At 47.2% G+C, this 15,433-nt stretch overlaps 1 protein-coding gene across 48 annotated transcripts in view; it reads left to right on the plus strand.

Annotated features, from left to right (window-relative positions):
* The window catches only part of LRRFIP1 (LRR binding FLII interacting protein 1), a 161,499-nt gene that overhangs the window by 130,031 nt on the left and 16,035 nt on the right, over window positions 1-15,433 (plus strand). For 35 of the 48 annotated variants that reach the window (XR_011565966.1, XM_019957993.2, XM_019957965.2 and 32 more), the window contains 8 exons: window positions 1,694-1,729; window positions 2,126-2,251; window positions 3,744-3,815; window positions 5,746-5,916; window positions 9,576-9,668; window positions 10,592-10,684; window positions 11,849-11,941; window positions 13,476-13,617. Coding sequence is in view for 47 of the 48 variants with exons in the window: in XM_019957993.2 (XP_019813552.2) it covers window positions 1,694-1,729; window positions 2,126-2,251; window positions 3,744-3,815; window positions 5,746-5,916; window positions 9,576-9,668; window positions 10,592-10,684; window positions 11,849-11,941; window positions 13,476-13,617 (826 nt within the window). In the remaining variant the exon portion in view is untranslated. The remainder of the gene's footprint in view (window positions 1-1,693; window positions 1,730-2,125; window positions 2,252-3,743; window positions 3,816-5,745; window positions 5,917-9,575; window positions 9,669-10,591; window positions 10,685-11,848; window positions 11,942-13,475; window positions 13,618-15,433) is intronic. The other 13 variants (XM_019957989.2, XM_019957991.2, XM_019957996.2 and 10 more) reach the window with 3 other exon arrangements.

A 15,433-nucleotide genomic window follows, 5' to 3' on the forward strand; every position in this document is an offset into this window, starting at 1 on the left:
GTCAACTTAAACTCACTGTTGGGGTTCCTTGCTTGGCTGTTCCTTTTTTAGGGGTGGTCAGAGGTGCCCTGCCCCACCAAGGCTCCCTGGGCACGTCCTCCTCCACGCGACACAGGCTGCCACCTGGTGGCAACTCGAGGGGCTGCAGCGGCAGCACACTAGTTCAGTCGCTTGTGACCCCGTGGACTGCAGCCCCCAGGCTTCCCTGTCCTTCACCATCTCCTGGAGCTTGCTCAGACTCACGTCCATCGAGTCAGTGATGCCATCCAACCATCTCGTCCTCTGTCATCCCCTTCTCCCCCTGCCTTCAATCCTTCCCAGCATCAGGGTCTTTTCTAATGAATTGGCTCTTCATATCAGGTGGCCAAAGTACTGGAGCTTCAGCTTCAGCATCAGTCCTTCCAGTGAAGATTCAGGGTTGATTTCCTTTAGGTTGGACGGGTTGGATCTCCTTGCAGTCCAAGATACTCTCAAGGGTCTTCTCCAATACCACAGTTCAAAAGCATCCATTCTTCAGTGCTTAGCCTTCCTATGGTCCAACTCTCACATCCGTACATGACTACTGGAAAAAAATCATAGATTTACATTGTTGTGTTAATTTCTGCTGTACAACAAAGTGATTCAGTTATATATGCATATTTTTTTTCAGATTCTTTTCCCTTATAGGTTATTATAAGGTACTGAGTATAGGTCCCTGTGCTATACAGTAGATACTTGTTATCCATTTTGTATATAGTAGTCTGTGTGTGTGTTAATCCCAACCTCCTAATTTATTCCTACCAACCACATTTCCCTTTTGGTAACTATAAGCTTGTTTTCTTATTTTTAAAAAAAATTTTATTGAAGTGTAGTTGATTTACACTGTTGTGTTAATTTCTGCTGTACAGAAAAGTGATTGTTTTATATATATATATATATATATATATATGTTCTTTTTCATGTTCTTTTCCAAAAATATTGAATACAGTTCAGTTCCCTATGCTCTACAGTAGGGGCTTCCCAGGTGGCTCACTGGTAAAGAATCTGCCTGCCAATGCAGGAGACACAGGAGATGTGGGTTCAATCCCTAGGTTGAGAAGGTCCCCTAGAGGAGGAAATGGCAAAGCACTCCAGTATTCTTGCCCAGAAAATTCCAAGGACAGAGGAGCCTGGTAGACTATAGTCCATAGTGTTGCAAAGAGTAGGTCATGACTCAGTTACTCATGAGCAGTGGAAAAATTACAACCATTGTCTCCACTGCTTTCTCTTGCTCGGAGGCCAAGGTTAGTGATAGCCAAAAGTAAAACCCTCCATGGTTGCGTCTTCCAGCCCCTGGAGCCCTGGATACATCCTCACGTTCTGATCACAGTTCCTGCGGTGGGTGAATGAGGCTGGTGCCATCCCATCTACACTCGGCTCTGTGTGCAGTGTAGAAAAACCTGTCAAATCAACCTGTTCAGATTCAGATCATTCACAAGTCACCTTCCAGTGGAAACTGTGAAAGTTGAAAAACCACACAACGGACCTCAGCCAGGCACTGTGAGCTGCCCACAGGCCACCGTGTGGCACCAAGAGTGTCCACGAGTTTCATGGCACCTAGTGTTTGAATCACAAGAGAAGCCAATGCTTTATCTTATTATTCTCTTTCCCCCTAAATCCAGATTCTCCGTTTAATGTGTTTCCATATTTAACATGTGTCCATTTTCTCCTCCAGGTTGAAGAGAGGCCAGAAAAAGACTTCACTGAAAAGGTAGAGAATTTCTTTATATGATGTCATGTAGAAACCAGAGGGCCCCCAAATTTATGCGTGAAACTGACCAGAAAATGTATTGCTTGATCTTGAGTAAAGAATGACTCCCCAGCCAGCATCACCACCTTTGGGGGTCCCTTCCCGGTGCGTGTTTAAATCTTGCAGAACAGTGAAGGAATTCAGTGATGGGCCCAGGCGTGGAGCTCACAGTTAATCCAGACAACCTCCAGCATTCACGAGGCCCCTTGAGATGAGGCCCCTCTCTTTGTGGCTCGCCATAAACTCAGCAAAGATTTTCCAATTTGGAGACTGATTCCAAGTAAGGGAACCATCCTGGTAGACTGAGAAGCTGTTCTGGTTTTGGCTGAAATCCCATTGCTCTTTGCCACGTTACAGGGGTCTCGCAGCCTGCCTGGCCTGTCTGCAGCCACACTGGCCTCCCTGGGGGGGACTTCCTCTCGGAGGGGCAGCGGGGACACCTCCATCTCCATTGACACCGAGGCTTCCATCCGGGAGATCAAGGTAAGGTTCTCTGCTTAACGCTTGAGCCAGAGAAACCGGAAAGGAGTCTTGAAATAAAACAAGATCGAGTTTGTAGATTCCCAGCTCTTCTTCTCGGTTAGGTCTTCCCTGGCTCCCCTAAGCTCCGTGTTCCAGTAACAGCCGGGTCCAGCCCAGTTCTGGTGTCCTGCAGGGAGCCACACCTGACTTCCCTGCCCCGGCGGGGCTCACCTGTGCTGGGATTCCTCAGCTTCCTGGGTACAGCTGGGCGGGAGCCCGTACCACGCTGCCCAGAGGCGCTCAGCCCCCTCTGCACACAGGACAGGCACAGACACTCCGTCCTCAGCGCTGGAAGGTGCTGGTCACAGAGTCCTTACCACTCCCGGGGTCCCACCCTGCCCTTGGAGCACCCGCGCCCTCTGCCTGCAACACGCCCTCCCTCCCCCACTGTAACTGGCTTCCAGTCGACCCTGGCACGGCATTTTAGTGATTTTTTCCTCCTCCCACTGGAATGTGTACATTGTTCTCTGTTACATCTCAACACTGAGCGTGTGACAGAGAAATGGCCTCTGCTTGTCAAAGCAACGGGGGATGCCCCGTCTGGAGGCCGGGCCTAGGGAAGGCTGAGTCACCAGACCTCGTGTCCACTGGAGACAGAGCCAAGGCCAGCGAGGTGCTTCCAGGTCAGGTTTGGCCTCGTTTATGGACACGCTTTCTAGTAATGAAAGCTGGCTGCGAGAGAACCAGCCACCCCTGCTGCTGTCTGAACCGCGGGGTGTCATTTGCCAGGGAGCCCAGAGCATTGGGGCCGGCGGGGGACCAGCTTCCCGGCAGACCCCTTCCAGCTCCCCTGCTTTCTAAAACAGTTTCCAATCGCTCTTCCTGAAATGTCCCCACCCCCGAACCACCCCTCCTCGGCCTCCTGCAGCCTGGGGCGTCCTTCCCTGCCTTGAGGTAGTGTTTGCTGCAGTCATACTCCATCTCTGTGATTGGCTCGTGAGCCTCATCCCCTTGATCAACAAGGATTTACTGAGATTCCAGCTCATACCGGATACCAGCCCCCAGGAATGTGGGGGTGGACCGGGCAGGAAGGCAGAGGCCTGGCGCTCCATAAGGGTTGGGGCAAGGCTTTGCTGGCTTCCATCTTCAGTATCTTGCTCTGTATGTAGCACAGCGTAGATCTCAGAAGAGCTTGAATGAACTGTGAAATGTGAGCAAATTAACTTGCTCCTTTCTCAGAAGCTCGTTGGCCTGTTTTATAAAGTTGCATCAAAATATATGAAGACATCTACGTCTGATAAAGTTGCGTAACATTATATGAGGCACACCGAAATTTTCATCTTTGTAGTATTGAAATTCATCTTATTTTTCTTTTAATACTTAAAAAGATGAAGAGAAGATTGCTGCTAAGACTACCCAAATAAGGGAGCTGCCTCTCCTTCTCTGTGGTCTCTGTCCATTTTTTTTTTTTTCCCCTTTGACATCGTTTGCCTTTTTTTGCCATTTCCCCCAGGAACTCAATGAGTTAAAGGACCAGATTCAGGATGTAGAAGGCAAATACATGCAGGGATTGAAAGAGATGAAGGTACCAACTTACAGAAGCGTGGGCTTATGGAATTAACCCAACTTAACTGTAAAAAGCCTCCAGAAAGCCTTCAGATTGCATGCTTGCTCTGAAGAGGCTCCAGACTGCAGACCCCAAAGTGGCAGCAGTGCTAGAAGCCTGGGTGTGCGTGTTCCTGGTTTGCCCAAAAGCAGCTTTTAAGCCAAGACCTGAAAATTGTAACTCACTAGGAAAACTTACTAACTCGTTTTCCTGATGCATGTCCTTTACTCACTGTCCTCCCACCACCACACCCGAGTTAAAACCACCTTCTCATTTCCCACAGAAGTGTACCCTCCGTGGCAGACTTCCAACCCACCTGGAGAAGGATTTGGGGTTTTCTCCACTTATATACAGACCTTACATAACAAACACTGCTTCATCTTAATTTGCTTCTCAAAACACCTGATGTCTCCCAGTAAGAAAGTTTGGTTGCTGTGCTTTTTGAAACACACAAATTATTTGCATCCTGAGCCATTTTACTAATGGAAGCAATGTCTGAATATGTATCATCTTGAATTTATTTGAGTAAATACCCGATACTTTTAGAAAGTGGAGTTACTGTGTTGTGCCAACAGGAAATTGAGTTGCCACGCTCCCTGAAGGTGAGGTGGGGAGTCAGGGGCTGTTCTCTGACTTCACTGGGCAATGAGAGAGGGTAAATCTGTGCCTTCCTTTTCAGTCCCCAGGAAAGTACCCCTGAAACAGTCTGAGTTCAGTATCCCAGGGGTCCAAACCACGTGACTGATCACTTGCTTGTTTGTGACCTCTCTTGGTGTGGGTACTAAGTCGCTTCACTTATGTCCAACTCTTTGAGATCCTGTGGACTGTAGCCTGCCAGGCTCCTCTGTTGACAGGATTCTCTAGGCAAGAATACTAGAGTGGGTTGCCAGGCCCTCCTCCAGGGGAGCATCCCGACCCATACCGCATCTCAGTATGTCTCCTGCATTGCTGGTGGGTTCTTTACCACTGGCACCCCCTGGGAAGCCCTGTGACCTCTCTGTAGGGTGGGGATTAAGATTCTGGCTTTCAACTCCTGGTGGGGCTGAGAAGGGAGCCAGGGAAGCAGCCCAGGGATCACAGGTCCCACCTGAAAACTTCGCCCTGGTTTGCAAGTGCAGGCGTGCATCACTGGTCTCCATGGATCCCTGGGTAGCACCCAACAGGCCCCACCCAGAGGTGCCCACCATTCTGCAGCTCAGGGTCCTTTGCTGCCCTCTGTTCTCCTGGGGTCGCCTTCCCCTGATCTGTGTTTCAGGACCCACACGTTGCTATACCCTGTGGCCTTCCTGCCAGGGTGTGAGCGTGTTTATTTTGGAGGCTCTTTCCTTCATTGTCGTTTCAAAGGAACGGCGTTTGCCTTTCCAGGACCTGCCCAGGGAGGCCTGAGGAGCTTGTTGAGTTTTCCTCTGGGTTACAGATGTGAAATTGCCCTTAAGCCTCTCCTGGTTCCTCAGTTGCTATGGGGACAGTGGGCAGCTGGTGGCAGGGGTTCTCTCGCCCCTCCCCGCCTCACACTGGCACTGTCCCAGGTGCTGATCACGTGTCTGGAGCGGTCACGTCAGGCGCCTGTTGAACAGCCCAGCCCAATTCAGAACCCACGGCTGAACTCTGCTGCCTCTGTGACCAGCGCCCTTTCCACCCGGGGTCCCCCTTGTCCTAAGGACTGTAAATTACTTTCATCTCTAGACACAGTTAATAACTAATTTTCCAAGTCTCGAGAATTTGAGCAAATTAAAAGGAGGACTTTCTAGGCAATCAAAACTTGCTGTGTTTCTTCTTCTGATTCATTTGCTCTAGAAATAAAATGTGAATTTAGAGCTGAGTTTTTGGGGTGTTGCTAAAAATGCTGAACTGATCCGTGTTTTTGTTTTCTTCCTACAATTTCAAAAACCTGACCTGGTTTCTGCAGGACTCACTAGCAGAAGTTGAGGAGAAATATAAGAAGGCTATGGTTTCCAACGCACAGCTAGACAATGAGAAGACGAACTTCATGTACCAGGTCGACACGCTGAAGGACATGCTGTTGGAGCTGGAAGAGCAGCTGGCCGAGTCCAGGCGGCAGTACGAGGAGAAGAGCAAAGTATGTGCCCCCCTGAGGGGGAGAGTGACTGTGTGTGTGTAGATGGTGTGTGTGAGGGGGGAGAGGATACACAGAGTGATACACACAAGGATGGGAGAATGTATATGTGTGTGCACGTATATGTATAGTGAAAGTCACTCAGTCGTGTCCGACTCTTTGTGACCCCGTGGACTATATGCAGTCCCTGGAATTCTCCAGGCCAGAATACTGGAGTGGGTAGCCTTTCCCTTCTCCAATACATATGTATACACACACACATAAATATAGGGCTTTCCTTGTGGCTCAGTGGTAAAGAATCTGCCTGCAGTGCAAGAGATGGGAGTTTGATCCCTGGATCAGGAAGATGCCCTGGAGAAGGGAATGGCAACCCACTCCAGTATTCTGGCCTGGGAAATCCCATGGACAGAGGAGCCTGGCAGGCTACAGTCCATGGGGTCGCAAAGAGTTGGACATGACTTAGCGACTAAACAACAGCAAGAATTTATATACATATATTTGGTATATATAAGGATGGTAGAATATATGAAAATGATATATGAGAGGATAGAGTATATATGTAAATGGTCTATGTAAAAATGGGAGAATGTATATATATATACACATATATATATGGTATATGTAATTATGGTAGGATATATGCATATATATATGGTATTGATACATGTAAGGATAGGAGAATATATATATGATATATGTAAGAATTGGAGAATATATATATATGGTATATTTAAGAATCAAAAGATATATGTGTGCACATATATATATTTGATATGTGGTGTGTATCTACATACATATATGTTACATATGTATATATACATGTTTATGTATATATTTGTGTGTATATAGTTTTTTAAAAAACAGTCATTCTCTGCTTGCCCTGGTAGCTCAAACATCTAAGAATAAGAATACCATGCTCTTTGCCGAGGTACTTGATATATTGATATGCAAAATTTCAATATGTAAACTAGAGACAATTTTACTAGGAGGACACTTGTGTTTTTTGCATGTAAGGTAAAATCATAACCGTGGAAAAACCTGCCTCCAAAAGACCCAGAATGCTTGAATAAGCATAATTAGATGCTTCAAGATTTTCCTGTTAATATTTATTTCTGGATTTTTATTTTGTTATCTCAACACCAGAGAGAAATAGTTGCAAGTATCAAGGATTTTAAGGAAATTATATTCATTCGTTTTCTGCTGATTGGAAAAAAACACAGTTACTCCATTTAAGAATTAAACACCTTCATCAGTCTCAAAAAAGAGGAGAATCTTATTTGGGCTTTCATTAAGAGGCACTGGAGTTAACGTGTTAATTTACAACATCAACAAAAGGCGTGAGCATGTGTGGAGATTAATGACAACAGGTTGACTTGCTAAAGGCCAGACTTAACTGTTCTTTGTGAGACAGAGAACACGAATACTTGTTTTTCGTATTATTATTTTCGTATTTCGAATTAGTTGGTTTCTCAAATCCTAGAGTATTGACCAGTTTCTAAGTTGCTGACATAAATAGAAAGTTTAATTTGTGAGTGTCATTATCTTTTTTTGTAACTGGTTATATCCTCTAAAGGGCTTCCCCAGTGGCTCAGCTGTAAAGAATCTGCCTGCCAATGCAGGAGACCCAGGTTCGATCCCTGGGTCGGGAAGATCCCCTGCAGAAGGAAATGGCAACCCACTCTAGTACTCTTGCCTGGAAAATCCTGTGGACAGAGGAGACTGGTGGGCTACAGTCCATAGGGTTGCAAAAGCTTCAGACCTGACTTAGCGACAAAATAACAACAAAAATATCCTCTAAATCCAGGAGTTAAACCCAAGGTGCCATTAACAACTCCAAGGCCTCTTTATTTCACTGCTGTGGTTGAGTTAGAAGCTGAAGAAGAATTTTGTCTATGAAGTCCCTGATAACTGAATGCTGAAATGAAGGAGAAACTTTTCATGAGACCTAATGTCATGAAAGCTTCCTTTGAAACTGACTGACAATTTAGGAGCAGAGAGCATATTCTGAACCCCACTCAGATGGACGAGTACTTAACACATTCTAAATACTCCTAGCATGCCCTCAGGCATCAGGAAGTAGACCGAGAGACCCCAGATCTAATTCCAGAGAAGTGGAGTGACCCTGGAACATTGCCCCGAAGTGGGTATCACAAGCCAAGCAAAGCCCAACAGACAGGTCCTTGTCCTGGTCTGGAGGCTCCAGTCACCCCCGAACTCCAGAAAATGAGTGTGCTCAGGATGCCACGGGGAGCTAAGGTCCAGTCCCTTCTAGAATAGCCAGGCAACACATCTAGGGAAGGTGTCCCCTGCTACCCCTGAAATCCTGGGAAATGCCATGGACAGAGGAGCCTGCCGGTCCATGGGGCTGCAAAAGAGTTGGACGGGCAGCTGGTTGGGCACCAAGCCATCATTAGGGACTGTGCTACTGTACGGAGCCGAGCAGAAGACAGCAGAGCCGCAGTGCCTAGTTGTGGGGGTGCGTTTCATACACGGGAGAGTCGGACTGGGGGAGTGGCTTTATGTTGACGAGTGCTTTATGCCCCCTTGCCCCTATTTGTCTCTAGGGTACAGAGCTGGCTATCTACTGTTAGTAGAGATAAAATGGCCAAAGTAGACCACATTTACCCCCTTTTTATCCCAAAGAGTATTCACTGGCATATTTCAAAATCAGGGATAATTTTATTATCTGTTGTTGTTTAGTCAAACGATAAGTTGTGTTGGACTCTTTAGTGACCCCATGGACTACAGCATGCCAGGCTTCCCTGTCCTTCACAGTCTCCCAGAGTTTGCTCAAACTCCTGTCCGTTGCATCTGTGATGCTATCCAACCATCTCATCCTCTGTCACCCTCTTCTCCTCCTGCCTTCAGTCTTTCTCAGCATCAGGGTCTTTTCCATCAGATTCTTTTTGGCTCTTTGCATTAGGGGGCCAAAGTATTGGAGCTTCAGCTTCAGCATCAGTCTTTCCAATGAATACTCGGGGTTTATTCCCTTTAGGATTGACTAAGGGACTCCTTAGTCAAGGGGTTTGATCTCCTTTCAGCCAAGGGACTCTCAAGAGTCTTCTCCAGCACCATAATTCGAAAGCATCAATTCTTTGGCACTCAGCTTTCTTTGTGGTCCACCTCTCACATTTGTATGTGACCACTGGAGAAACCAGAGCTTTGATTTTGGGGACTTTGTTGGCAAAGTGATGCCTCTGCTTTTTAATATGCTGTCTAGGTTTATCATAGCTTTTCTTCCAAGGAGCAAGCATCTTTTAATTTGTTGGCTGCAGTCACTATCTGCACTGATTTTTATTTTTATCATCAGCCTTTTACAAATTTTATTGTCAGTCTTTTGCAATGGTGGCTCCTCCAGGTCTTCAGCCCAGACAACCCTGTGGACTTCAGCAGATACCCTGGAGAGGGACCCCTTCCAGGGCACTGCTCACCTTAGAGAACTCAGGAGACTCTGTCAGTTGCATCAGCTCCTCACATTGATTTTATGGTAAATCATAGGGGTGTCTCCTAGAAAATCCAGAGAAATGGGCTCCTATCATTAAAAAAGCCTTGAAAACTGTGTTGACATAGTAGCAGGTGAAGGTCAATCATAAGAATGTGAACTAGAGGGACAGAAAAATGTGATTCCACTGCAACCTGAATGTTCCTCTCCTCTTTTATAGGAATTTGAAAGGGAAAAGCACGCCCACAGTATACTCCAGTTTCAGTTTGCCGAAGTGAAAGAGGCCCTGAAGCAAAGAGAAGAAATGCTTGAGGTGAGTAGCTTTTCCCTTTTTTCTTTTCTTTCCTTCCTTTTTTTTTTTTTTTTTAAAACTTGGGAGCATTTTGTTGGTTTACTACTGAAGTTAATCAGTTTTCTTGGACACTGACTTCAGGTGAATTCTCTATGCCTGTATAAGGAGGCAGCTGCTTTTATTAGAGCAGATTCTCTTTCTTTGGTGGTTTTGGGTTTGTTTGGGGACGTGTGGCAGAGAGAATAATGGCCCCCTAAGATGTCCACGTCCTAATCCCTGGAACTGTAAGTCACGTTTCACAGCAAAGAGGACTTTGTAGATGTGATTGAGGACCTTGTGATGGGAGTCGATCCTGTGTTGTCTGGGTGGGCCCAGTGTGATGCTAAGAGTCCTTGTAAGACGGAAGCAGAGTCAAAGGCAGATTAGGAGACGTGACCACGGGGTTGGAGGTCAGAGCCATGTGAGGGAGGGGCCACAAGCCAAACTGTGGGCACCCCTAGGAGCTGAAAGGAAGCGGGGAATAGATTCTGTCCCCGCCCTGCCCCATCCCTGGTCTCCAGAAAAGACCCCAGGCCTGCCCACACCTTGGGGGCACTGCAAGACTTCTGAACTTCCGAGCTCTCGAGCTGTAAGAAAATAAGCCTGTGTTGTTCGAAGCCACTGGATGTGTGGTTATTTGTTCAGTGACAACAGGAAATTAATACAGGCTTGATTTTTTTTAATCTTTTTAACTTGATTAGAGCTTTCCCACCTGTCAGTGAGGATTTCACTCCAGGTTTTCCTCCTGCACTGGGAGCTGGGGAGCATCCTGAGAATAAACTCAGTGAGCCGTCCTGGCGCTGGGATCCGCGGGGTGCGCGCTGGCTCCGGGGCTGTCCACGCCACAGAGTGCCTCCCTGTCTAATCCTGTGTCTGCTCTCTTTCTGTCTGTCCCTATTCTTCAGGAAATCCGACAGCTACAGCAGAAACAGGCGAGTTATATCAGGGAGATTTCTGATCTTCAGGAAACAATAGAGTGGAAAGACAGAAAAATAGGGGTAGGACTCCCAAGCCTCTGACATCCGTGCAAGTGGGCAGCCTGCCTAGCAATTGAGCGCTTTCAGATTCTTTGGTTTGCGAAAAAGGCTTGTTTGAGTTTGCATGCGACCCCCCACGTGACACGAAATGAATAAAAGAGAGACTGCAGAACTCACCCAAATGGACGTTAACTCCACATTGGAAGCTAACTTCCAGCCAGGGAGATTCTCGTTTTGTTGACACCGCTGGGCCTCCGGCCTGCCTGTGAGTGGCCAGAGGCACAGAGGTCAGAGGGGCAAGGCAGTGCACCTGGCGGGCCCACGTGGGGCTCAGACCTCTTGGGACGCCCTGTCGGTGTCATGGGGGCTCCTTCTCAAAAGGCTTTGAGGAAGCTGCAAGGCGGCAGGGGCAGTACCCCTCGAAGCCCCACCTCGGGTCTCCCCGGGGAGGTGTCAGCATCTCCCTCCCCAAGGAAAGAGGCGGTCCACCTGCCTCTTTTCAGCAGTGCAGGTTGGGCAGCAAGGAGCCCACTTAGTTAAGGAACGGCCATGCTCCGTGATGCCAGGCAGCTTCCAGACCACAGCAACTCACGCCTCACGGCTCTGACAGCCGTCTCTAGACGTTAGAGCGAAGCTCGGCGCTTTCACATCGTGAAGCTGCGCCTTGCCTTCACTCTGATGCGCTCACCGACACGGGATTTTGTGTGCATGTCTGTGCGTGCGCTGTGCTTGCTTCAGGACCACTCTATGCTTACCTGTGACAACAGACACCGAGAATCAACATACAGAAATAATCAAATTGCTATTAAATAAAACAGTTGTCACCGGGGGTTCCTAAGCATGTCTCCATTTACCCCTCACTGAAATGGGTGCATTGCTTCTGTTACTTCCCTGACGATGCTGTGAAACCACAGACTGAGCCAGGAGAGGATGTGAAAAAGAGAGCATCTTTCAAAATGCCGATGTCCTTCAGGGAGCATGCACAGCGACATTTCTTGGCTGGCGTAAACTACATGAAAAGCTTCACACTTGCACTGCGTTTGTGTCTCTAAGCAGTCTGTTGAATGTCTTGCTGATGTCAGCGTTTTCCTTAGTATTCATAGAAGCCTCCTTCCTAGTCCTGCTTCTGAGGTCATCTGCTCACCTGTGCCTATCTTCTCTCTCTCTGCTCCGCTACACACTCAGGCGTTAGAGAGACAGAAAGAGTTCTTTGATTCCGTAAGGAGTGAACGAGACGATCTTAGAGAAGAAGTAGTCATGCTGAAAGAGGAATTAAAGGTATGAAGCCAAAGTACGGTTTAAAAAAAAAAGGCAACAGCAGCAGCTCCAAGATTCTCAAGGATGAATGTGTGTGGGCAGTGGTGTTCATTAATTTTATGACGTTGATTTTTGTTCCGTTAGTAAAATCAAATCGTGGGTTGACTGACACCAGAGAGACAAGTGAAGTCTGTACATCCTGTGGGGGGCATGCCCATTGCCTGTCAGTGTTTACAGGCACATCTGATCTTGAAAGCAATTCTGATTTCCAAGAATTTCTTTTGATAAGCTGTCTAAATTTTTTCTCAAACTCATTAGTAAATTCTCTAGGACACTACTCCAAGTTGGAGTAGATCTTTGTTCCATATAAATACATATATCAAGCCTGGACTGTAAGGACCTTTCTAGCTGAACAGTGTATAGGTGTCACTAGTCAGACTGGGAGATCTCACGGACTGTAGGAAGTTCTGTGTCCTGTCTGGGCCACGTCTAGGGTCTTCTGCTGCTGGCTGGACCCTGAGTGAAATAAACCAATGGGCAGCAGTGGGGGTCAGAGCTCTGGGTGGACTCTCGGCACCATAGGAGGAGGTACTGAGTCTAGGGATCGTGGCCATGGACTGGCTCCTGTGTTGCCAACAGAAACATCAGCATCGGCTATGTACAATGAAAGGTCAAGGCCAGAACAGTAAGCTAGCAGGGTCAGAGCCCAGAGTCACAGAGCTCCTCCTCAGCAGGGTGTGCGTACACATGGAGGGTTGGGGAATTCCTACAAAGCAGAAGAGAAAGTGCTGCAGATGGCAGGAGGGCCGAGGGAGGGGGTGGTTCAGGGTGAAGCGGGTATCCTGGCATTGTGAAGTGCGGCTGAGTTTAATGTGCTTTGCTATGTGAAAGAAAGTGTGAAAGTGAAAGTCACTCAGTCCTGTCTGACTCTTTGTGACCCATGGACTATACAGCCCATGGAATTCTCTAGGTCAGAATACTGGAGTGGGTAGCCTTTCCCTTCTCCAGGGAATCTTCTCAACCCAGGGCTGGAACCCAGGTCTCCCACATTGCAGGCGGATTCTTTACCAGCTGAGCCACAAGGGAAGCTATGAAGTGAGCACAAATTGTATTTCTTTGGAAAACAACAGACATTCCAGCCAAGGTTCACCGTTCCTTTCAGAACACGCACATATTTCTTTCTTTACCTCTCTGCCTCCTTTTAAAGAACACAACTGGGGTTCTAGAGGTCAAGACCCTTTCACGGTGAGGTGCTTCACGTTCCACTTTCTGGCCGCCTGCAGTTAAAAAGGGATGCTGGCTGAAAGCGTTTTGTTTTGTCACCAGCCCATTAAGACATGGATGGGAACATGTAGGAAAGAAGGGCCTTTGGAGGAAGACTTCCCAGATCTGTGTGTGTTGATGGAATATTTCCAGGAGCCTAGCAATTCTCTATTTCTGTAGCGTTTTCCTCTGCTTAGGGAAAAGTGAGGTTTCTTACAATTACTATTTATAAAATAAAGTTTAACTGTGTGTCACTTCATGAGTATTATGATGAGCCTGTTTTTATTCCCAGAAACATGGAATAATACTAAATTCAGAAATAGCTACCAACGGAGAGACGCCAGACACTCTGAACAGCATTGCCTCGCAAGGTTCCACAAAAATGACGAAGGAAGAGCTGAATGCCCTCAAGGCAACGGGGGACGGGGCCCTCGGTAAGTCCGTGCTTTCCTCTGACCCTTGCGTCTTCCGATCAGCGCTGGTCCACCTCCATGCATTGGTAGAGCTGACGTGGTCATCACTGATCAATTAACCATCACCCAGCATGCCCTGCGTTCTGTCACTTCACGGGAACTTCCTCACCACACGGTGCTGCCACCCACGTGTGTTGTCTGGCGTGTACTTCTGTTCATTGCTCACCACCAAAGGCTCAAGAATATGTTTCTTTTGCTTCTCAAAGCTGCCTGTGAGACTGTGAATACACGGAAAATAATGTCAAAATTCAGTGACAGTGTTGACTTTTCTATTAGGTTTTCCTCAATTATGTGCCGAATATGGCGTTGTGACTTACTCTGTTACAGAATTATCAAAAGAGCAGAATAGCAGCGGCTGTACAGTGAGTTAGTTGTGCAGTAAGTTAGTTGACCATGTCTACAAGCCAATGCTGCAAGTCCCGTGCACCGTTAAGCGTTTGGAGAGCCTGAGGTGCCCGTGGACAGTGTAGATGGACAGGGAGCCCTGGGTGGTGGGGAGGTGGACAGGGAGCCCTGGGGTGTGAGTGTGGTCGGTGCGGACGGCTTTCCTTATAACAAGAGTCTGAGTAAGTCTGCCCGTTTGTCAGAGGTGATGTTCCTTTGTACGTCCTGTTTTTACTTCTGAAAGAGTATAAACTGAGGAACCCCATAGATAGTAGGAATGCGTAATACAATCTGCAGATATCGGAAAAGATTCACCAGTTAATATTTGTCATAATCCTCGGCTTTGGTCAGCACCTGATGGACAGCCTGAAATAGAAGCTGGCAAATAAGGTCTCCCTTGCAACCGGGGATCAGATGCGTTTCAGCTTTTCACAGTGAGGCTGGGACAAGGTCAGGGACTGTGGCTTTCGTTTCCATTTGGAAGGTTCTCCATGGAAGTGGAGAAAACTGTAGGCCCAGCTTCCCAGGTCTGCCTTTCCAGAAGGTGCTTCATTATCTGATGGCTATTCAAGAACCACAGCTCTTTTCATTGTGTTGAAGTTACTGAAAGAAAGTAAGCTGATGAATGTCCACCCTCCCTTTACGTTCCTACCTGAGCAGCTGGGGTGCATCCTGCTGCTCTTACACATTTTATGCATCCTTGGTAACTACTGTGTAACAAACACTCAAAGAACTAGGAAATGCATTTTGTGCATCCACATATTTTTGGATCGTATATCCCTGTTAGTAGAGAATTGTGGGAACTTCCAAATACATACGTTTATTTTTCATTTATATGTGTAATATTTAAGTAATATAAAATGTGCATTATAAAACAGACACAATACTAGAGATTTTTAAGGGGTGAAGCAAAGGTGACTGTAAATGGAATCCTGCTTGTCTGTCCGCTTTTCCCTGGAGACCGCTGGTCCTAAGTCACCAAGCTGTGACTTTCAGTGACGTGGCAGCTCCTACCCCTCGGTGTTGTTTGTCTTGAGAACCCAAAAGGTAATTCTTCCTTTCTAAGCAGTAACAGATTGCTTCATTCCTAAGTCTTTAATCAATGAATGGTTTATGTGTGACTAAGTGGTCTCTTGATTGGAGGCGTCGGCTCCCGCCCCCCCAGGAAAGGAACAGAGGTGTGGAAGGCACAGGCTGCTTCCCCAGGAAGACAGGGATTAGGGGCGGAGGTCGAGTTCTCTTTACCTCCATGAGCTGTTTCCAAAGTGGCTTCCTGGAGATGGACCTCGAGGCTGAGTTTCTTCAGATGAACTGAATGTTTCTTTTAAAAATGATCTGAAGGCTGCTCTTAGAGCTGGGTGATGTGCAGTGCAGTTCAACAGCTGGAAGAGTA

This window comes from Bos indicus, chromosome 3 (genome assembly GCF_029378745.1).
Source record: "Bos indicus isolate NIAB-ARS_2022 breed Sahiwal x Tharparkar chromosome 3, NIAB-ARS_B.indTharparkar_mat_pri_1.0, whole genome shotgun sequence".
Taxonomy (NCBI): Eukaryota; Metazoa; Chordata; class Mammalia; order Artiodactyla; family Bovidae; genus Bos; species Bos indicus.